This window comes from Arvicanthis niloticus, chromosome 6 (assembly GCF_011762505.2).
Source record: "Arvicanthis niloticus isolate mArvNil1 chromosome 6, mArvNil1.pat.X, whole genome shotgun sequence".
NCBI lineage: Eukaryota > Metazoa > Chordata > Mammalia > Rodentia > Muridae > Arvicanthis > Arvicanthis niloticus.
The window spans coordinates 101,247,657-101,271,016 of record NC_047663.1 but is presented as its reverse complement, the minus strand read 5'-3'; the positions used below and the strand labels follow the sequence as shown (position 1 = coordinate 101,271,016).

Below are 23,360 nucleotides of genomic sequence, written 5' to 3'. Positions count from 1 at the left end.
TGGTATTTGTCATGACACTTGAGATGGCTCCTAACTCTTAAACCCTGAACCTCTATCCAGTAATTTGAATAGGATCAGTTTTCTTTTTTTTTTTTTTTAAAGACCACATTTCAAATGTGCTGTGCAAACAAAGAACTGACTATACATATTTAATTAGTTGAGAGACTTGTGGTTACAAAAATTACAGCCTGAGACATAGGCTGTGGTTGGGCCCCTCGGAAGCATTAGGGCTGGGACTCTCAGCCATTCACGCTTACTCTGTACATTTCCTCAGATCCCTCCTTACATCCAGGTTGTATGTGGAAAATAGAGGCATGATGATTAATAATCACCATGCTTAATATACAGTAGGTACTTACTATTTTCCACTGGAACTGTTACTTTAAGCAGCAGTTTTACATACAAATCCATCAGTACCTGTTACTTTGCTCACTGCTATGACAGAAACAACCTAACCAAGTAAGGTTTTATGGTTTAGATGCTTGCATATGTGCTTCGCCAGAACATCACAAAGGTATGTGGTAGAAGAGGTTCTCACCTCACAGAGGACAAGAAGCACACTGTAGCAGGAAGTGTTTAGGAACAAGATTATCTCCAAGATACACCTTCCAAAGACCTTTATTCTTCAACTTGGCATTGCCTTCTAAAGTTCTCTGAACCTCCAAAACCACTGCCATTTGTTAAGTTGCAAACCCGGGTCATGGCTGAGGTGCCAATTTAACACATCAAAGTAGATCTGGCCTCCAGGTTCTCCCAGCAGCCCTCAGTTCCTACCTGTTATAGGGTATGGCTGGCATACCCCACCCTTTACCCTGAACACTGCATCCCAGAGGCTCTTCCTTATATAGTCCAGACATTTTGGTTACCCACCATTTTTGTACCTTTGGCCTTCTGACTGCTGCACCTGTTCCCTTCTTCCCTCCTTCCCTCCTTGTCCTTTCCCCTTCTCTTCCCACTTGGCCCAGTTTTAGATTCTCACAGATATTTCTCTCACATATCTATAATAAATATTCTCCTCCAGCATACCTAGGGGCAGTCATACCTTTTCCCCTCCTTTCTATTTCTTTTTCTTTCATTTACAATTAGCTGGGGCCAACTGTCCAACATGAGCCTATGGGAGACTATCTATGTGCGAATTACAACATCATCTAACTTTCTCACCAACCCAATAATCCTAGGTATTGTTATTGTTTTCATTTGACAGGTAGGGAAACTGATTTTTAAGATCATATCTATAGTAAGTGGTAGAATTAGGATAAACCCAAGTGAGACACGAGCTCATTTGCATTTCTGTTCTAAATTGCTAGGACTCTAGTTCAAGGTCATGGGACAGTCATCCTAGCTCTGTTAACCACACAGGCATTTCAGGTGAACATTTGTAGAGAAGAAATTTTACCAATTGGCAGATCCTAGGAAGTCCCCCCTGTAGTGCTTAATAAAAATATCCTCTTCTTGGAGATCTGAATTCAACATTTCCACCTTGAAATCTGGATTGGTAGCAAGTATTAGGGTTGTAGTTCAGTGTAATGGCTTTTGAGTTGACAGATTCCATTTTGCTCACCTGCAGCTCTTAGCTTTCAGGAGTTGTGTCTCTCTCTGAGCATCTGATGAGAGCAGCCAATGAGGTAATGAGTTAAACACAAAGTACTTAGGGCAATGCCTGCTGCACAGCAAGAGAAACAAACAAACAAACAAACAAACAGTGACAGAGTGACAGTGGCAATGTCCAGGCAGTCAAGATGCCTTAAAGGCTCTTGAGATTATGGTGAGCAGTTTGGAAGGGTTGCAACATAAAACTTAGAACATCGAGTTGAAATGGAATTTCTGATAAACAATATTTTAAAAATAACTGCTTAAGTATCTCCCAAACACTGCGTGAAATACTTATGCTAAACCTTTTTTTTTTTTTTCCTATTCTTGTTAACCTGAAATCACAAATTATGAAGCAGCCCTATGCTTGTTAAATAAGACAATCCCAGGCTTCAAAGCCTCAACACCCTGTCTGTTCCAGGGCAAGTTGGACCCTGACCAGGCGCACGGGTCGATCCCAGAGGGGTGGCAAGCTCCTTGTCTGGCCCAGGCAGTACTAGCAGCACCCAGAGTGGCCCCGCCCCGCCCGTCCCTCCTAGAGCAGAGGGCAGGTTCCAAAAGCTGTTCCAGGCAGGCCTGCGGGTGGTGTGGAGTCGCTCCCTCCTCCCACAGAACGTGCCCAGGCAAGGCCAGTCGCTCGCCATGTCAGCAGCGGAGGCGGCGGATGTTTTCCACAGAGCCCGGGGCAGGACCCTGGACGCATTTTCCTCAGGTACTGCTGCTTGGCTCTTCGCCCGGGAAGGGGGACTCCAGAGCTGCAGAACCTTCCGCGCGGGGAACCTTCCGGTCGCGGGCGCTCACTTCCAGCCGGACCCCTTCGCGGGTTGCACACGGCACCGGGGACCGTTGTAGGAGTTGTCCCTCCCTCGCGGTGATGGGTTCTTCGCTGGCCTTGACCTGACCTTGCAAACAACAAACTAAAAAAACAAAGCAAACAAACAAACCAGAAGGGCGGGGATGGCAGAGAAGTGAATAAGTGCTTGGGCTCTGCTGTGGGGCCTGTCTTCTATCTTCCTCATCTGTAGAACCGGGCCACTGCAAGCTTATGGGGGGCACCAGACAAGTGAGGGGCGTGTCGGAGGCTGGTACTTGTAAGTGAGATTGTATTTTATATCCAGCTGTTTACTGTAGCCGTAGAGAAGGAAAGCATTCTGGTCCTGGTAGCGTTCTTGGACGTTGGTTTTAGAGAATCTGCCCCTATGTCTTGCCTCAAAGGGAGCGTTAACATCAGAGTTTTTCTGTAACCTAGGGTGGGACACATGTTAGGTGTTAGGCAAGTGCTAGGCCTTGAGCTACTCAGAGGATACACGGTTGGTTCCTGTTTCCCTCTGTTGAGTTTGGATCTTTGGAGTTGATTCTTCTCTGGCACTTGGCTTAGAACCATAGGAACTTTTACCTTTCTTGTCTTGTTATCCAGCCTCTAATTTGTCTGAACTGCTCTGAAAAAGAAGCAGGCCAATTCCAAACCCTGGAGGGCCTTGGCACCTGCTCTTCTCTGCTCCGCTGGTGGGACTAGGAAGTCTGGCACCTTCTCAGCCTTCGCATCTTATTTTCAAGTTCATTTCCTCAGACTTACCTCTGCATAGCTAGCCAAAGAAGATCAATCCTACAGTTCTCTGCTAGACCTTTGTTTCTTTTCCCTTTTTGCAATTCAGGGTTCTGCACAGATGTGCACAACCAAAAGTCCACTGATGGTGGACTGGGGAAAATCCAATCTGCTGTGGTGCCATTTTCCACAAATTTTAATGTGTCTTATGTTTTTTTCTCCAGCCTATATATTTTTGAGATGCATCTATATCATATCCAAGTAGTTCCTCTTACTTCCTTCTGAGCAGCATCCCACTGATCGAGCATATGTGTTGTAGGTTTTGTTAATAGATGTGCTGAGTTTTCTCCAACTTGGTGTCTTTCCTCTCTTTGCTTCTCCAAATTTCTCTTTGCCACAGTGCTCCAGGAATGACTGCCATAAACTTGCAGCAATGAACTCCTTGTCCTGAAGCTCCCACAGCAGATCAAGAAGAGGGGATGCAAACACCAGAATGTTTATTCCTGCACTTGATACCCTTCCAGGGTTCCCTTTTGTAGACTGTATTCCTCCCCTGAAGGCCCTGCAATCTTTATATTCTCAGACTCTGTTCCCAGATTGAGGTATCTGAGTGACAGTGGCTCTATCTTTTGGTTTATGATTTCTTCCTTGGTCCTGACTGGTACAATGACCATTTAGTTACGTACTTTTCATTCTTATAAACAGTATTGTAGTAAGCCTTTTTGTACAACTGTCTTCTGTAAATACATGAGAGAATTTCTTCAGGAGCAAGGGTGTGGGTTATAGGCTATAGTCATGCCCAGATTTCCCAGGGATAGCTACATTACCTTCCAGAAGGTTCACAACTGTTTGTTCCCTCTAGCAGACTGTTTCCTGCTATAGGTTTCTTTCCAGTCTGAGAAATACTTATCACATTTCATTTAAACTCTCTAATAAGTTGTGAAGAATAGAGAAGGAAAGGGTGACAAATTCCTAGACCCCAGGCTCCAAATCTAGGCATGGAGCTATGGCACAAAGTAACAGTCCTTGGCACCCAGTGGCCTTCTCTGTGAGAGGAGTTGGGATTATGTGTACTGTCCAACTTGATGAGGGGGAGAGCATTGACATCAGAGAGTAAGGAATAGAGTCAAATTCATACAATGGATTTGAGATACCATCTGGAATCCTGAGCACTGGACATTTAGGGAGGTAGGGATGTGTGCCACAGAGGGGGAGTAGACAGTGCTGCCTTAAGATTTGGACATTTTGAAGGGGAACAATGTACCATTGTGGATGGTTTCTGTGCATTGTCTGCACTTGTGTTCCTTAGCATGTGTTTCTATTCAGATGAGTGCAGCATACACCAAAGATTCGAAAACAGAAACAGTCAGAAATTCTAGAAAAACCAGCAGCCAGTCTTGGCACCTTTCTTGGCAGGAAGGCTTAGGAGGGAGGCACATGATCTCAGATGCCACAGAAATGTACACGGTTGTACTCACAGATGCCCCCGGGGCAACCCAGTTACTCTGAGAAGTAGAGCCTAAGTTTGTAGAGACAGATTTCACACCTCCTTCAAAGGAGTTCAGTTAACTCAAGCAGCTGTCCCAGGCTTACACTGTGCTCATCCCCAGGAAGTAGCTACCCACCCCAACTAGATTTGATACCTGAATGACAGAGCTTCTGTTTCTCCAGGAGTTTGATAAGTGAGTCTCAGTTTCAACCATCCATTCCTTGTTAACATAATCTGCTCTGCTCTGCTGATGAGGGCTCACATTCTTAAGGCATGTTAAGATACTCATTTTAATTAGGCAAATTGATAATTATAGTTCCTTGAGACATATCCTAATTAGGACTCTTTTAGGCTAGCATGTAACTACCTTCTCAGAGGTTTACCACATCTGTTCTGAAGAAATTCTGAAAGGGAGAAATCAGGACAGAAGTGCTTTTTAAAAATGTATTTGAGGGCTGGCAACATGGCTCAGAAGGTAAAAGGTGTTTGCCAACAAGGCTGATAACCTGACTTTGATTACAGGAGCCCACATGTTAGAAGACCAACTGCCATTAGGTTGTCCTCTGACCTCCAGGGGTGTGCCATGGCATCTGTACACCCACACCCCCACATAATAAATAACAAAACTGAAGTTAACTGTTCTAAGGTCCTAAACTTATTTATTCTTATTTTATACTGTCAGGATAGTTCCACCTCCTTGGGTAGCTTTCTTTAAAGCATTGTTTGGGGGACTGGATAGATGGCTCAGCAGGTAGAACACTTCCACTCTGCTGGAGGACCTGGCTTCAGTTCCTAACAGCCTAATCAGGTGGCTTACAACCACTTGTAACTGTAGATCAAGGGTATCTGACACCTTATTCACACCACTGTGTAGTGTATATTCACACAGGGAAACACAGAAATAAAAAATAAAAACAAATTTTAAAGGAGTACTTTTTTGTTTGTTTTTTGTTTTTGTTTTGTTTTTTTGAGACAGGATTTCTCTGTATAACCCTGGCTGTCCTGGAACTCACTCTGTAGACCAGGCTGGCCTCGAACTCAGAAATCCACCTGCCTCTGCCTCCCAAGTGCGCCACCACTGCCCAAAGGAGTACGTTTTAAAAATAATAAATCAAAGGTTGTTTCTCTGAACATTTTGCACCTCTGCAGCTGCCTTGTAGAAACTGATAGTTTTTGTTAGTTTTGAACGTTTCTCGGTTTTCCCTGTATATCCTCTCACTGCTGAGAGTAAGTGGATTCTCAGTAAAACAATCAAGTTCAAACAGTTGTAACAGGGCAGGAGATGAAGTGAGCGCTTCAGTTACGCCTTTTCATTTAGGACAAATTAGTTCTTTCTTATTTGAAGAGGGATCTGTTCAGTAAGAGCTGTGGGAGTGGACAGACTTGGCCCGACAGCCTAAATCAATACTGAGTTTAATCACAGTAGCTGAACTTTGGTTGGTTGTGGAAGGCCCTGTGGTGATAACTGAGCTATAAGCAATTAACCAGGTAAGCTATAGCTTAGTGACTGCGATCGACTAAGTAACTGTAGCCAGTTAAATTGTTTTGTGTCCTTCGCTTCTGCTTTCCCTTACTCACTTTGATGCTGCTTGGCCCAGTGCTGGAGTTCTCGGTGCTGGCTCTAAGAGCTGCCTACTCACAAGTCATTTTTGCTTTGATCAAATAAGTAACTGAGCTGAATTCAGTTGGCCAAAGGAAGTTCCCTCTGATAGTCCCTGTGACTAAACAGGAATGTTCCTCATTGTGATCACCAGCAAAGGGATCTGGTGATCAGTGCACATTTACATGTTTACAAAGGCCCCACGTAAACAAAAACTTAAATGAGTTTATTTGAGACAGGCTCTAGCTGAGGCTGGTCTGCAACTGATGAGCCTCCTGCCTCAGTCTCCTTAGTGCCTGGCTTACTGCTGAGTACCGCCATAACCTGGCTGGGTTTCTACTTTTAAAACCTTTGTCGGGAACTTGTTTACGGTAACGTTTATTCGTGCTTACAGCTTGTTTTCAGTAATGTTCCAGAGTGATGCAGGCACGCAGTACTTTAAAGCAGTATTGTGTCATCTGCAGTCTGGACGTGTTCCCACTCCTACCTGTCACAGGTGCCTATTACATTCCTGTGCAGATAAGTCTTATTTGGACATTTCCAGTGAATGGAGTCATATGTGGCCTTTCCTGGTTGGCTTCACCTCAGAGTGCTTCAGAAGTCCTCTGCACTGTAGCTAATAGCTAGTGCTTTGTCCCCTTTATTGCATCACATTTTATTGTGGGAAAAACCAAATTTGTGTGTCCACTCATTGATAAATATCTGGATTTTTTATATTGATGGATATTCATTAAGACATTGTTTAAATGAGTAGCTACTATGAACAGATAAAGTCTCTAGGTTTTTTGGTAGGTTTGGAATTTCTGGGTCATGCAGTAGCTGTGCTGCTATTTTACCTCCTGACCAGCAGTGCCTGTGAGTTAAAAGCAACTCAAGGAGGAAGGATTTATTTTGGCTCCCAGTTAGAGGTATAGTTCTTCACGGCAGGGACATTGTGGCAGCTGAGGGTAAGGCAGCTTGGTGTTTTGTACCCATATTCAGGAAACAGAGAGACGGACACTGGATGATCACTCGGTTCTCTACCCTTCAGTCCAGTGCATTGAGTGGTGTCGTACATATTCAGGGCTGGTCTTTCCTCATCAGTACAACCTTTCTGGAAACACCCTCATAGACACGCCCAGAGGTATGTTTCCACAGTAGTTCACTAAATCCAGTGAACAAATAGTGTACTTAATGGTCACTGGTAGACCTCAAAAGAAGTAATTACTAATTACTAATATCATTAGCTATTTTAAAATTGTGGGGTTGGTTGTTTGTTTTGTTTTTTATAATTGAACTGAAAGAGTTCTTATTTCTGGACCAGGCTCCTTTCTTACTGAATGTATGATGTACAGATACTGTCTTAAAAACAGGTTTTAGGTTATAATGAAGTCTAGTTCATCAGCTTTTTTTTAAATCATGTCATATCTACAAAATATTTCCCTAAGTTGCAGGTCACAAAGACTTAATCCAATACTTAATATGTTTTATGGTAATAACTCTTGCATTTAGAACAAGCATTCTTTTTTTTTTTTTTTTTTAAGTTTGTAGAGAGCCAGTGAGGTGGCTTACTGGGTAAAAGCATTCACCATGAAAGCCAGGTGACTGGAGTTCCATCTCTGGAACAAACAGAAAGCTGGATATAATGGTACACATCTGTAACCCCAGCACTCCCACAGCAAGATGGGAGACAGACAGGAGAATGCAGTTGTGCAGCTTGCAGGCCAGGTATCCTGGAGTATACAGCACAGAGAAAGAGCAAGAGAACCTGCCTCAGAAACAGATGCAGGGCAAGAACTGACTTGCAGAAATCATCCTTTGACCTCCTTAGGTGTGCTATGGCACGTGGGTGCCCACCCCAATAATAAAGTAAGTTAAGACATTTTGCTCACTGCATGTTTCCTGTGACCTGTTCCCAGTCCGTTGGTGCTGCTGCTTACTTTGAAGTTGCCTGGTTTCCATAGCTGAGGATGGAAGCCACTTCTCAGGCATGTTAGGCAAGGCCTCAACCACTGACCTACCCATCCAGCCCCTCCAGGTGATTTGTCTGTGTCATATAGAGGAAGAGTCTAATTACTAGGAAGCTCTTGTTACTTTCTTTTCTACTTATAGTTAAACAGTTTAAAACAGAAAGAATACACTGTGGTGTTTAACATTTCATTTTTATATAGAGCATAACTACACACTGATTTATCCAAGACGGGTGCTTGCCCTGAATGTATAGATGGACCTGATGTGACTTTTTTATATAAGCACTAATGAAGGAATCCTTTCCAGTTGCACATATCCTCCCATCCCACCCCCACAGACAGGTATTCAATTAAAAAGCACTTGGGAAAGCACCCTATGTGGGGAATTCTTAGGTTTATATTTTCCCTTTTTGACATTTGTCTTCCCAACATCCAATTTAATGGTCTTTTATATTTACCAGCTCACATTTATTGAGTCCCCCAAACTTTCATCTTCATTAGAGACACAGAGTTGGAAACAGCTCTCCATGTTTCTCTGCTTTACACATTTCATTAAACCAGGCAACTTCAAAGTAAGCAGCAGCACCAACAGACTGGGGACAGGTCACAGGAAGCATGCAGTGAGCAAAGCAAGTCACTCAGGGTCAGGCACACAGGTATGCAGCATGCAGGAGGGTGGCGCGCCAGCAAAGGCTGAACCACTGGCTGACCTCTGAATGACATTGTGTTTTGCAGAAAGCTTCCATAATGCTAGCCAGACCTTCCAGGCACCCCTGGATGTTTGTTCAGAATAGAATCTTCTTAAAGAGAAGGCTAACACACAACTTAGGTCTGTGTACTGCCCACATTTTACCTTTGCCACATGCTTCAGTGAGAAAGGGCATTGATGCAGAGATGGGGCAATGGCTGGCCCCAGCTGCCTGAGAACTCCTAGCCTTCTGCCCCTACCCTCAGCCAAGTTTGGTTTACAGATAAGTCAGACACCTAGGGAATAAATGGCCACATTCTGCATAGCCTTCTTTAAGAAAAGAAAAAACAAGTTTTCTTTCCATGCCAGTGCCAACTATATTCATTTATAAAATGGGTGCAGAGCTTGGTAGATGTGCCATAAGGCACAGCTAACTATCACCGACACACTGGTTTTGGTTTATGCTGTCTTCCTGTGTAGGGCCACCAAGGCATTTCATGGTGTAGGTTCTTTCCCTAGTGAATGGACAGGGCCAGAGGCTTTTGATGATAAGTCCCCTACCTTTGCGGCCAAGTGACCCTGGACCAGGGCAAGGTTTTCACCTGCCCAGGCTGCTCTTTCTTCATGGCTTTCCAGCTCACTTGTTTACCTGAAGCTGAGGGATCATTAGTGGTCTTTGCATTGTCTGTCCCTCTTCTGTTCAAATTATTCCTGGCCTTGTGCATTCACCCTTATGAGCACACTGACTTTGTCTACTGCTCTACCCAGTTGCCTCCACAAGCTCCCTGGCTACCCCCAGGTCACACGTGAACAGTTCAAGCAACTTTAGGCACTCACTTCCTTGCCCCTGCCACTTCCTCTGTGACACTGTGGAGATGCTGGGAGCTGTTTTGTCACTGTTGTTTGTAGTACTGAGATGAAATTCAGGGCTTCTCACATTCTGGGGTAGATCTTTCCCTTGGGGCTATCCCACTAGCCCCAATACAAACTGTCTCAAACAAGTTTGGGATCTGTCACCCCCAGACTAGGTTTTTCTCTGTCTTTCTCCATCTCCAGGTCGTAGTTGAAGAAGCCTGTGTTGCTCATCTTTTATAACTTAGGCCTCAACACTTGATTCTTAACCCATTCTTTTCTTTGATGACACTTAGGGCAGTTTGCAGTGCCTTTCTCCTTAGGATTCTGTGGTCTTTCCTACCTCTGCACATTGGCTGGTGGCCAAGCCTACTCAGGAGTCACGTGATAGTGTGGAAATAGATGTGTTTCTGCCCCACATACTGTGCATTCTCTGGACAAAAGAAAACTGAACCCAAAGTATTAGACAAACCACTAGCATCCCTCACACCCACACTGGACAGCCATGCAGTGTGCACTGCTCAAAAACATCTGCAGGATGAAGCTTTCCCATCAGATAGGTGCTGTTAGCTGGAAGGACTGTTACCTTCTTTTTGTATTCAAAGACTCTGCCTGGCAGGTGCTTGCAGGGCTACCTCTGCCCAGAGGAGGCTTCTCACATTCTGGGGCCTCTTCCAGGTCTCACTCAAGCTCCAGTAGGTCACCAATTGCCAGCATCTTGGTGGGGAAACAGGGACATGGGCAGAGGTCTAGCCAACAGCTACCCAAAACAGCTACCCAAAATGGCACAGAAAGGTCTTGGAAATGTCTTACTGTTCGAAGGTCCTGGAGATATCTTACTGTTTGCCAGTAATGCTAAATGCCACCTGGCCAAGAAGTCTTGGCCTATTAGCTGTCTTGGCTCCAAAGAGTTTCACAAGCCTTCACTTTCGGGTGGTAAGTGTGTCAGCCAAGCCATGACTCAGAAGTCTTTGTGTCTCAAAATCATTTTTTTGTTTATAGTACATTTGAACTAAAATATGCATAAGTTTACCCTGGGACCTGGGACAAGTAATTTGGCAATTCTGCAGATTGCTCTTATGGTTAATCCTGTTGGGAGAGGAACGAAATCCCTGAAGGAAATCTTAAAATTACTTTTTGCACACGGTACATCTCACCCTTTGTAGGTATGTGGTTTGTGCCTTTTATCCCATACTCAGACAGAGTGGTGCAGCTGCAGTCCACTTTGATCCCTACTTTCCCTGCACCCTCAGAGCTATCATCAGCCCCCACGACCTGAACAGCCATTATGGAAGGCACCATACGTGCCATATCCAGCCTGGGGATTTTATGATGAGACTGTTGTTAGACTAGAAAGCCCCACAGTAGTGAATTTTGTTTAGCAACTTTCCCCCACACACACACTAAAATAAGATTAGTCCCCCAAGAAGAAAAATGATTTGCTGAAGACTTTTAGACTGTAGTTCACCATGCAGATTGCTGCCGGAAGGAGCTGCAAAAATTGTATTTCGCTGGCATCTGCTCTTTAGCCTAACAGCCCCCAGGCAGCTGTGAGGCTTTCCTGTCTTTGCTGTTTTGTAACCAACACAGAATCTATAGCATGGGAAAGGTAAGGGTGTTGGGACAAAGCATTAGATACTGATCCTTAAATGTTATCAGCTGTTTTCTGAGTCATGCTGTGTGCCATGGGTCAAACTCCAGGAGTCTTGTCTCTTCTAAGACTAGAGTCAAGGAGACTAATGATGATCGTGGTGACTATAGGAAGCCCATGCTGAACCATTTGCTCTGCACCTCGTTCACATGCTTTACATTTTAACTATTCCTTCATAAGGAGCTGCCTTTATTCATTGTCTACAGAGGAGGAACTGAACCCCAGAGTGTTGCGGGAGATATTTAATAGAGGCAGCACCCAATCTGTCTTGTGTTACAGCCACCGCCGGCTCGGGAGTGCCACCCACAAGACACCAGCGTGGGAGATGGCTCTGCTAGTCTTCCATGCTGTCTCCACAAGGCTGGGCTAAGCCCAGACCATCCTGCCATCCATGCGGTACCAGTAGAAATGAGACTCTAATGTTTAAAGATTATCCAATAGCTTTATATGTTTGGTAATGCTCAATAACAAGATGCCCACACAATTAGAGGTGTAACCCAATACCCAACCTAGGTATATCAACTACCTTTGACTGTTAAAGACACACACACATGTCCACAGCCATGTTCCCCGCCTCTCGTACTCTCTCTCTCCTTACTCCTCCCACCTTAGCTCCTCCCAACTTTCGGGGAAATTTTCCTGCTACACCAGAGAGGATAAGGAGCTTGAATGTGTTGCAGTTAGTAAAGAATATAGACAGGCCGGGGCATAAACTTGAAACTTGGAATCTAGGCCACATGGGCCAGGTAAGGGTAGGTCATGGTGTGGTCTCACCCTAGCCTCCTGTTCTGTTTGTCTTACCCTTTCCAGGGGAGTGTCCCTCCCAGCACAAGGCTATTCACTCTGCTTTGTGACTATCCCAATTCCACCTGGGATCCTAGTAAGTTAGGTATCAGATAACAGCCTCTTTCTGTTCACCTTTTCCAATGGCTGCTCTGTAAGGCCTTAGAAGACAGGACCTGTTTGCATTGCCTACTATTGATGGTCTAGCATTGCACCTCACAGAGGTGTGTCAGACTTCTGTATGCTGGGATTACAGGTGTGTACCATGGTGCTCAGCTCCTATGTGTTTGAATAAAAGAAGGGATCCAGAGTGGCTGCTGCTTTCAAGAGAAGCAGGGGGGCCCTGTGGAGGCAGCAGCTGTCCTGGTTGAGATAGACGAGATTTCATCAGAAAGAGTCTTGGGAGGGCGTCAGGTTCAGTGCTGGAGGTAGGTACTAGGCTGGCCGGTGCAAATGAGATTTCTCAGTAGGAAGAGTTTGCAAGTAGAGAGCAGCCATTGGAGGGATGGGAAGTGTGGGTGTGTGACAGGGGCAAATAGTGCTTCCTTTGGTTCTGTGCCGTTACTGGTGGCTGTAGGGTCGCGTCAGCAGTATACCTGGCTCTTACCTACTGGGTTCCAATAGCACCACTATGATAGTTAAGATTGATTATCAACTTGACAGGATCTAGAATCACCAGAGATATGCCTGTGAGGTATTAACCAGATTAGATTGAGATAGGAAGACCCATCCTATCTGTGGGAAGCACCATTCCCACAGTAGGCTGGAGTATCAGACTGAATAGAAATAAGGAACTGAGCCAAACAGATAGTTGTTACTATCTGCTTCCCGACTGTAAAGACAGTGTGAATGGCTGCCTCAAGCCCTTGCCACTCTGACCGCCATGATGGACTGTATCCTCAAACACTAATCCATAACAAGCCCCTGATTTAAGTTGCTTTTATCAGATATATTATTACAGCGTCAGTGAAAGTAACTAATTCAACTACCCATTTCCCACTGTGACATCCCAAAATGTCTCTAGACATTTATGTTAAAATCATCCTGAGATGGCTAGACTGATTCCATGACAGGCTTCAAACTGGCAGTTAAGGAGACCGGGCCTTAATCTCTATTTCCAAGAACTGGGAAAGTCCAGGCCTCAGAAGCTGCCCTGTCACCTGGCCTGAGGCAAGGACAGTGGGTCAGCAGCAGTTTCCAGACTCCCTCAGGTACTTCCTTAGTAACAGATCTCCCCAGCAAGTTTTCATCCCCCACATCCCAGTAATGGAATGTCCATAGAGATGGACATAGAGGACACCTACCCCGGAATTCCCTAATGTGCTTTAAGTCAGGCCTGAGAGCTCACTTGGTTGTCTCTCTGTCTTGGTAATGGGAGACCCCAGCATGCTGGACTTCTGCAGAATAAAACACTCAGCGTTTACATACTATTTTGAGTCCAGGGTGTCATTCTTTGGTGAATCATGAACCCTTTCAATCCAGTAATGCGGATGTTAAAATGTCAACAGCCATCCTGCTCTATGGGGTGTAGAGCCACTGGTGTGACTGATCTGTGGTAGATACATCTGGAAAAGCTTTGCCTTCATCCTGGTCCCCCAGTGTCAGAATGAGCCTGGGTCCAGTGCCATCCCTACTGATCCCTGCCATATGTTTGCTACATGCCAGCCTCAAGACAGGCCTGAATGACACATGTGTGCTCTGGAGAGAGAAGCAGACATGGGCCTGCCATTGAGGAGAATCAGAGCATATCTGCAGTGGCTTGGGCAGTGATGGGGGGAGTTTTAGAATAGCATGGCGGCAGCTACTGCCTGGGTGGCCTGGAGAGGGGATTTTCAGAGTTACTCTTGAAGCCCTATTTCAGTTGGAACAGCAGATGGCTATCCCTCACCCAAGGGGGTTGTGGTACTGGACAGGAAGGCTAGGGCAGGTGATGTAGAAAAGGAATGTTGCAGCTTGGTTAGCTGTGTAAATTCAAAGATATAATCCCAAAATCTGTAGACTGAGGGCCTGAAGTGATGGAGGAAATACATTAGCAGAAACAGGTCCAGGAAAACATTCACTTTGTGATACTGAAAGCTCAGGGTACCCAGGGAGAGAGCCAGGATGAATGGGATGTGTGAATTGTGAGTGAAGTGCACGAACTGTAGAGATGTTGGTTTAAGATACTGAATCTAAGTTGGACATTCCCAGAAAAATAAACCTACCCACTATGCTCTGCTCATTTTAAAGTTAGTTCTAGTCACATGTATTTTGAGTTTGCTAAATTAACAGGAGTCAACACCATGGATTCTTGAATCTTTGTATCCTGTAACAATGTGATAATAATGTGTAATAATGCTGAGGCCTCTTAACCACACTGCTCAGCCAGGTCTTATGCTGTGTGCCATGTTTGACCAAACTTCATTTAGAAAATGTGCTGGTTTCCATAAAAATGGCCCCTAGAGGGTATGGCACTATTAGGAGGTGTGGCCTTGTTGAAGGAGGTATGGCTTTGTTAGAGGAAGTGTGTTACTAGGGGGGTTGAGCTTCTTAGAGGTTTCAAATACCCAAGCCAGGCCCAGAATCTCACTCTGTCTTTCTGCTGCCTGAGGATCAGGATATAGAACTCTTAGCTACCTCTCCAGCACTGTGTCTACTTGTATTCCAGGGTGTTTCCCACCATGGAATAATGGACTTATACTTCTGAACTTTAAGCAAGCTCCAATTAAATGTTTTCCTTTATCAGAGTTTCCGTGGTAATGGTGTTTCTTCTCACCTGAGACATACTTCCTAAGACAGAAAAGTATGATTTTTTCCCCCTTTATGGAAAGTAAGAGATCTGTTTATCATTGTATTCTACCTACAGCTATTCAAGGGTGTTTCTAAGTAGCATATCCTGAGTGCATATATTGCTACAGCATGAGACACTAAGATACAATGACACTCCTTGACCTTTTCCTAGTCATGGGATAAGAACAGTGATTTATCTGCTTTGGGGATTGCATTTACTGTTGACTAGCAGACAACAGAAGGCTCTGTGATGGTTCTAATTTTCAGTATATATTAAAAGTCACCTTCCATTAACAATTGACAAATATGCCCAAAAGGTAATGAAAGTGAGCAAGAGGAAATACATTAGCAGAAACAGGTCCAAGAAGACATCCCGTTTGTGATACTGAAAGTGCAGACTGTAAAGAGAATTGCAGTTTGGATGTCTGATTTTCAGCCGGATTTAGCACATTAACAGTCTCAGGGAAGCTTAATAGGGAGGCAGTGTGCAATTCCTATAGGCTTTTAAGATTCACCCTACGTCAAGCTGCCTTGCACTTTATTAAACAGATGAAAAAAATCTCAGAGGCTTTTTCTGTGCATGGCTTATTATACCTGAGAGCCACTGCTAATCCGTCAGTTTTGCAGGATGCTTGTCATGATAGTCTCTTACCAGACAGCAGAAATTAGACTTAGCCAGGTCTTGTAACTCGGTGTGCAGCAGATGAATTGGACTGGTAAAGCAAAGCTTTTTCTTTAAAACATATTTTTTATACTTTATTTCTTTCATTGTTTGAGATTTTAATATAATTACATTCTTGCTTCTCCATTTCCTCTTTTCAAACCCTCCCATAAACTCCTCTTGCTCTCTTTCAAATTCATGGCCTTTTCTCCCCTTAATTGTATGTTACATACATACAAACACAAACATATACACATATTTATACATAAATACAAAATACAACCAGCTTAGTAAGTATGATGCTGCTTGTATCTATGTTTTTAGGACATCTGTCTTGTCTTGGAACATTATCTACAGGTACCAAAATGTTTACCAAGTACCTCATGATAAAACATATTTTTAAATTAAAAGTTTGATTTGGAAATTGGTGACAACCTTAAAACATTCACGTGTGACTTCTGTGTAATCTCCATCAATGGTATGATCACCCCATCCAAGCTAGGGTGTGTGGCGGGCAGAGTAGGCCATTTGAACCTGCTTTTGCTCCTTGTACCATCTCTGGGTCTCCTCTTCCCCACATTGAGCAAAATAAAAGAGTTTCCATAGACAGGAGCCAGATGGTGAATTGGACATATGTGAGCTAGAGCAAGTTCAGGGGCATGTAGAAAGACTGCACAGCTGCAGCCAGTCTTTGGCAGGTCTCATGAGCAGTGAGGCCACATTTTCCAAAAGAATTAAGAAATCCATATATATATATATATATATATATATATATATATATATATATTTCTTAAATTCATGCATATATAAATCTTAAATTCACACATAAATGTATATATAAAATTTAAATGTTGGCAACAGATTTCAAATTTTGTAAACAGTGTGTGGGTCCAGCAGAGCACATCTGCTGGTCAGACCACGAGTTTGGCATGTCTGGAGGAGAAGCTGGGTGTCTGGGCAGTAGCCGTACCTTGAGTCAGCCCCATGCTGTTGGCAGCCACTGTAGAGAAAGTGCCAGGCCTTGCCAGCTTTATTTTTATGCATTCATCTCATTTACTGAGTCTCTCCATTCGATGAAAACTTTTTGGAGACAAAAATGTCTATATGGAAATCAACAACTTTGGGGCAGCCAGGAGCCCCTTCCAGATTTGTGCATGTCTCCAGATACTCAACTCCTCTTGGCAGAAGGTATCAGCTATGTGACCTTGAACTCAAGTCCTGAAAGTACTAGCTAGCTCTCATTATCACCTTGGTTGAATAAAAAGCTGGCTAAGTCAGCTTTTAGAATCATCTCATAACTAGCTTTCCAGCCCCCTGTGGATGGGCCAAAATAAATGGGCTTAACTTTGCTCTGTGCTAGAAAGTCAGTAGCAAACTTGAAATTTGCATGAAAATCTCGCCTGGGTTTTGTTTGCTTGCTCGCTTGTTTTTAGTTTTGGAGATAGTGTCTTTATAGCTTAGGCTGACCTCGATCACCCTATATAGCTGAGTGTGACCTTGAATGCCTTCTCCCAGTGCAGGAATTAAGGTATCTACCACTACCTGGCCCTGGGCTTATATTAGTGTCTGTGCTTCCTGGAATGCTTGCCCTGTGAGATTATGATCCCCTGTCTTTGTTGTTGGCTAGCCTGGTGACTTTATTGTGATAAAGAGCTCCCCAGAAGCAGTGGCTGTGTGTGTGGTGGGGTAGAGGGTAGGAGTTTGTACAGTTATAATACACCATTGCTAGGAGATCTTTTCCTTTCATGGCAAGTTCTCATGCTGTGAGCTCTTAAAGAACCAAGGATGGCCCCTGAAGCACAGCTAGCTAAAAACTCACATGGTCTTCAGCTGACACCTCCAAACTGGCCAACACCCTGTTTGATGCTTATGAAGGAGCTGTGAGCACAGGACAGACTGAGCTGACCCTAGGAGCTATGAGACAATAGGCTTGTTCTGTCCTGAGATGCTATGTTCCTGGTAATTTACCACTTAGCAGTACAAAGCTAATTGAATTTGCTAAAGAGTGGACTAGAGAGATGGGTCAGTAGATAACGTGTTCTCTAAGACCTGAGTCTGAGTCCCCACATCCCATGCAAACCTGCACATGTGTCTATAATCGCAGCACTTCTATAGAGGGATGGGAGGCAGCGACAGGAGAATCCTCAGAAGCCCTAGGACCCCACCTTTTTTATGGAACAGAAACGGCAGAGACCCTGTCTGAAGTTGGAAGGCAAGGACTGGTACTTCACTATACACATGAGAGTTTAAAATTACATTCATTATGGACATTTTTATTCATGATTATCTTAGGTGTTTCAACTAAACAAATGTACACTTTGTTATGTGTAAACACTATGCTGTTGTGCTCATGTATGGAAGACATGTCCTTGCGTATGGCTGTCTTCATTGTATGTCACAGTGTCATAGAGCAGAAATGTTAGAACTAGGGCCAGTGTGAGACAGCTGAGTAAAGACGCTTGCCACCATGTCTAGTGACCGAGTTCAATCCCTGAGACCCACACTGTGGACAGCAAGCTAATTCCCAAAGGTTGTCCTCTGCCCTCTATGTGCAAGCTCACATGTGCCCTTTCGCAGCAACAAATTGTAAATAAAATATAATAAAGTATTAGAACTCACTAGTCGGAGTTGGGGATTTAGCTCAGTGGTAGAGCACTTGCCTAGCAAGCTCAAGGCCCTGAGTTTGGTCCTCAGCTCTGAAAAAAAAAAAAAAAAAAAAAAAGACAAAATAACAAAAAGACCAAAACAAACAAGGTAACTAGAACTCACTAGTCACCAAAGTATTCTTCACATAAGCTCTTTCCATTCAAACAGTCTTGGGTTAATTTTTAAAAGCAATTTTGACTGTGATAATTAGATAGTCATGGACAGTACTGAGAGATGTTTAGGACCAAATACCTAAGCTAAATAAAGTCAGGGACAAAAACAAAACAAAAAAAAAATAGGAAAAAAAAAAAACAGAAAAAGATACAACCCCCAAATATTTCAGTTAACACAAAAGGTCCTCCTCAGAGTGATGTTTCAGTTTTGAGTCTCTTAGTATCTGCCCCTTACCCAGAACACCTGATTCTCCTCCTGCCAGCCAGGTTCCTTGGCTGGTTACGGGCCTCTGATGTCAGTGGGCACGCATCAGTGGGGGATTCAACTGACTCTGCCCCATTATTTGTCTCACCTTCTCCCTGCTGATGTTGCCGGCTCCCAGTTTGTCACAGTAGCCCACCAAGGCCCCTCTTACCCTGCACAGCATCCACTGTTGTCAGTGCCTCCTCTTTCTCCCTCACGCCTCCATTTCCAGACAGTTCTCCTTAATTAGACTTGTCTGGCATTTACCCCCTAAGTCTCTAAGACAGTCTGCTTAGGGAAGTTAGTGGGAGGGGGGGGAATGGGGTGTCTACATGTGTGTTTCTCAGTAATGTCAGAAGTTCTGATTGTAAAGCAACTATGTTGTGTCTTGAGCTGCTGTGACAGCGCGCTTCCAGAGGGTCTTGAGAAGCTGAGTGGGCAGTAAATAGTAGCTTCACCCTAGAAAGGATGCTACAAAGGCCAGGTGTCCGAGGGCATGTCTGGACTTTGGAATTCAGTTTCATCTTGTAAAACTCTGCCGTTTAAGGGATAAAGGAGATGGACGATCTCAGTGCAGCCCTCCTTCCAGGACAAAGTTTATATAGCCCCGCATCTATAATTCAGCATGTTCTTTAATTTAAATATTTTCAAGTTTGCTCTTCGTGTGTGAACATAACTGGAGGCTAGAGGGTGGCTTTTGGGAGTCCATTCTTTCCTCCCACTGTGGGATAAAGTTATTGAATTCATGTTATCAGGCTTGCGTGGCAAGGACCTTTATCTGCTGGGTTATCTCTTGCCAGGTCTGTTCAAAATACAGATTCTCACTGTGTAGCTCAGGGTAGTCTCTAATTCTACCTCCTTCTGTTTTCATGCCCAAGTGTGGGGTTTGCAGGCATTATCACCATGCTGTTGGGCTGTGCAGCATTCAATTGAGGTGACAATAAAGACCCTCAGCTCCTGAGCAAAACTCTAGAAGAAGCTTTGCAAGTGCAGACCCCTGAGCTAACAGTCACCTAATAAGATAGATACAGTAGGTTGAGCATGGAAGCTGTAGAACTGCATTCACTTTAGATCTGTGAATGAGAATTTCCGGAAAGAAGCTTTGACTACAAAGGCTGATTAACTGATTAGAAATTCAGTGGTTGCAAGTCCAGAGCCGAATTATCTGGGCCATCTTTAGCCCTCTTAAAAGGCACCTCTGCCCTTTTGTATATGTGACCTGATGTCTTTGTAGCCATTAGTGAAATCACTTGGAATCTACAAACAGTGATAGCTTCTGGCAGTGCAGAGACTTAGACTGCCTGAGCCCTATAACCGGGCTGCTCTGTGACTGCCTACCTGATGTTTCTACCAACATTTGAAGAATGTCTAGATTCATCGTTTTCTTTGTTCTGTTATTTAAAAGCTTCCTGAAACTATTTCCGTGTTATAAAATGGACTTTGGAGTAACCCAGATCCATGTTCCTAGGGCATGGTCTCATATTTTGACTCCAGAAGAAACTCTCTTCTCCCCTCTGAGGAGAAAGCTGTATTTTTGTATCAACAAGTTGAATCTATTTATTTTGTGCTTCATCATCATAAAATTGACGTTCTAAGTTTTTACTAAGTAAATGTGTGATGAAAGATTTGTTTTAACAGCCTCAAGGACTGTTGACTTTTTGAGGCTCTTGACTATTCGTCATGGGAAACCACTTGTTAAAATGTTTGCTGCAGGAAACTTTCTGAACTGTGTCATAGCACGTTGATTTATTCTGTGACCTTGGGTGCCAGTCAGCTCCTGGGACTGCTTCTGATTAATTTATATGTTTTAAATAACTCTGCAGAGGGTCTCAGAAATCAAAACATAGCTAAAAGCGATTAGTGGCATACAAAGGTTATTATTGAAATAATAAGAAAATAAGATGATGTTACTAACCATTAACTTTAAAAACACAAACCAGAATCTGGTAGGTTTTCTGTTATTGTTTGTTTTGGGTGTGTGTGTGTGTGTGTATGTATAGGGGTGTTGTTGTTGTTTGGTTTTGGTTTTTTTATGAGATGTATTCAGCTTTTCAGGAAGAATCTCTCCCCTTGACCCTTATCTCTTCAATCTGATTTGTAGTTTATTACCCTGAAACTTGACAGTGAGAAGCAGCAAGCCTGCATTGTCACAGAGACCGCTTTGGAGGTCTGGGTCCATCACTGCTGGATGCTGTGGCCACAGACACTCTTAAGGCTCCAGTGAAGGCTCTGTTCTTATCCAAAAGCTCAGTAAAAAATCTCTTTCTTCTGGTCCACTCACATGGCCGTTGGCCGGATGTAGTTCTTTCTGGGATGTTAGCCAGACTCTTCTTTCTGTTTGTTGCCATATTGGCCACTCCATAGGGCAGTTTACAATATGACAGCTTGTGTTTTGTTTTCTTCTGAGACAAAGTCTTTCTCTATAGCCCCTGGGTGACTTGTATTTGTCTCTGCCTCTGAGCACTGGGATTAAAGTCAATCACCACTGTAACCAGCTTGATATGACAGCTTTTGACTATGGAACAAAGAAAGGAGAAGAAAGAAGAAAAAAGGTCATGGTCTTCCAGCCTTTATCTGAGAGGACATACTGTTAGCTATGTTCTGTATATTGGAAGCAGTCCATGCTCAAGGATTGGGCAGTATCTTTAAGACCACTTTTTTTATCAAGCACAGCAAAGGCTGAGTGATTGAATTAAACCCTTCAGTAGAGTTTTCTCTCTGTCCTGTACAGCATGATGCACACACACAAACCCCAGCCACTCCTTGTTCACAGTAAACTCAGGTTGATTACGGTTGGACCGTACAGCTCTGATGTAGATCGAGGGTAACATGCAGGTACCCTTTGTCCTGAGAGTTTAGTGACTTTTAGGATAATGTGTTATATTCCTCTAATTTGCCAACAACAGATACTGAGTTTTCCCACTACCCCATATAAAGGTGGAGGTGATAAATTTGTTTGATTGTGGTAGTTATTTCACCTTTTGTATGTATAACAAGACATTGTGGGGCACGTGTATCTGTGGTGTGTGTGTGTGTGTGTGTGTGTGTGTGTGTGTGTGTGTGTGTGTGATCTTTTGTCAGTTCTACCTCAGTTAAACTGGGAAGAAAGAAACCCTTTCCATGTTCAGTCTCACAGTGTGCTTATACCCAGGTCATACTACCTATGAATTATTAGCATTGATTATTTTCTTTCCTTTTTTTTTCCCCTTTCATATTGATGCACTCGTTTCAAGATTTCAAGACTTTATTCCTGGCACCACATCTTTCACCAGATAGCCAGAGCTTTTGAGCGCCAAGTTTTATAATTAAAATTCTGTTGCATTTCCCCCAAACAGCACAAATGATTCCATTAAGCTTGGAAGAAAACATTCGTAAGCACTTTACCTAGTAATTTAAATATAACACTCTGGCAGCATCAGTTTGGGTATTTTTAATTCCAATTAGAAGACTATTACTGAGCATTAATATCCTCTGCACTGTGTTCCACTGTGGTCTCGGTTTCATTTCGGATGTCTAGCTTTTAAACAAACAGCTTGAGTACACGGCTACAGCAACCTGCATAGTTTCCCGTGGCCCTTGGGAATCACCAAGTCCCCAGCATAATTAGTATAAATCAAAATCCTCTAGACAGTGACAGGAAAATGGTATGTTTGGACAGCAACTTATCAAAATGACCTACTTAGTTTAAGAAAACTACTGTTTGCACTTACATGGTAACCTGGATGCCTTCACTGACAAGATTTTATATCACCCCTCCCCCCTTTCTCTTAGAAAAGGAACGGGAATGGAAAGGGCCATTCTACTTCATCCAAGGTGCAGACACTCAGTTTGGGCTGATGAAGGCCTGGTCCACCGGGAACTGTGACACCGGTGGTGACGAGTGGGGGCAGGAGATCCGTCTCACAGAGCAAGCTGTTGAGGCCATCAACAAGCTGAACCCCAAACCCAAATTCTTTGTTCTCTGTGGTGACCTCATCCATGCCATGCCAGGTAAGCCTGGGGGCTGTCAAGGAGGGACGACGACTCCTCCTCCTCCTCCTCCTCCTCCTCCTCCTCCTCCTCCTCCTCCTCCTCCTCCTCCTCCTCCTCCTCCTCCTCCTCCTCCTCTTCTTCTTCTTCTTCTTCTTCTTCTTCTTCTTCTTCTTCTTCTTCTAATCCTGATCAAGTATAGGCAGGAAAAAAATGGATTTTTTTTTCTCAAAGATATCTCTTATTTAGAATTTGGCAACACAATCACAGTAATTAGGCCGAGATACCATTCAGATGATCCAAGCTTAGTCCCACATGTGTGACCGTCCCAATACCATGTCTGTGACTGTCCCAGTACCACATGTATGACTGTCCCAGTACCAAGTGTATGACTGTCCCAATACCACACCTTTGACTGTCTCTATACCACACTGTGACTGTCCCAATACCACATGTGTGACTGTAATCCAGCCCCCTTTGTTATTTCTCTTTTTAAATTTTTTATTTTATGTATGTGGGAGTTTTGCCTTCATGTATGTATATGCACCATGTGTGTGCAGTACCTGCACAAACCAGAAGAGGCATTGGAGCTTCCAGACCTTTGTGAGTCACCATATGGGAGCTAGGAATTGAACCTAGGTCTTCTGCAAGAGCAGCAAGTTCTCTTAACCATGGAGCCATAGCTCTGGCTCCATTCTCTTTGCTTATTACAGTTTTATTTCTCCCAATCTGTTGTTGCTTTAGTTTTGG

At 43.8% G+C, this 23,360-nt stretch overlaps 1 protein-coding gene across 5 annotated transcripts in view; it reads left to right on the top strand.

Annotated features, from left to right (window-relative positions):
- The first annotated feature begins 2,120 nt into the window (after positions 1-2,120).
- Cpped1 (calcineurin like phosphoesterase domain containing 1) overlaps positions 2,121-23,360 on the top strand; it is a 103,653-nt gene continuing 82,413 nt past the window's right edge. The window contains exons 1-2 of one of the 5 annotated variants that reach the window (XM_076937443.1): positions 2,121-2,302; positions 22,413-22,631. In XM_076937443.1, coding sequence (XP_076793558.1) covers positions 2,233-2,302; positions 22,413-22,631 — 289 coding nt within the window. In that variant the 5' untranslated portion in view covers positions 2,121-2,232. Of the gene's footprint in view, positions 2,303-2,540; positions 2,682-6,034; positions 6,114-22,412; positions 22,632-23,360 lie in introns of those variants that run through there. The other 4 variants (XM_034507205.2, XM_076937439.1, XM_076937441.1 and 1 more) reach the window with 4 other exon arrangements.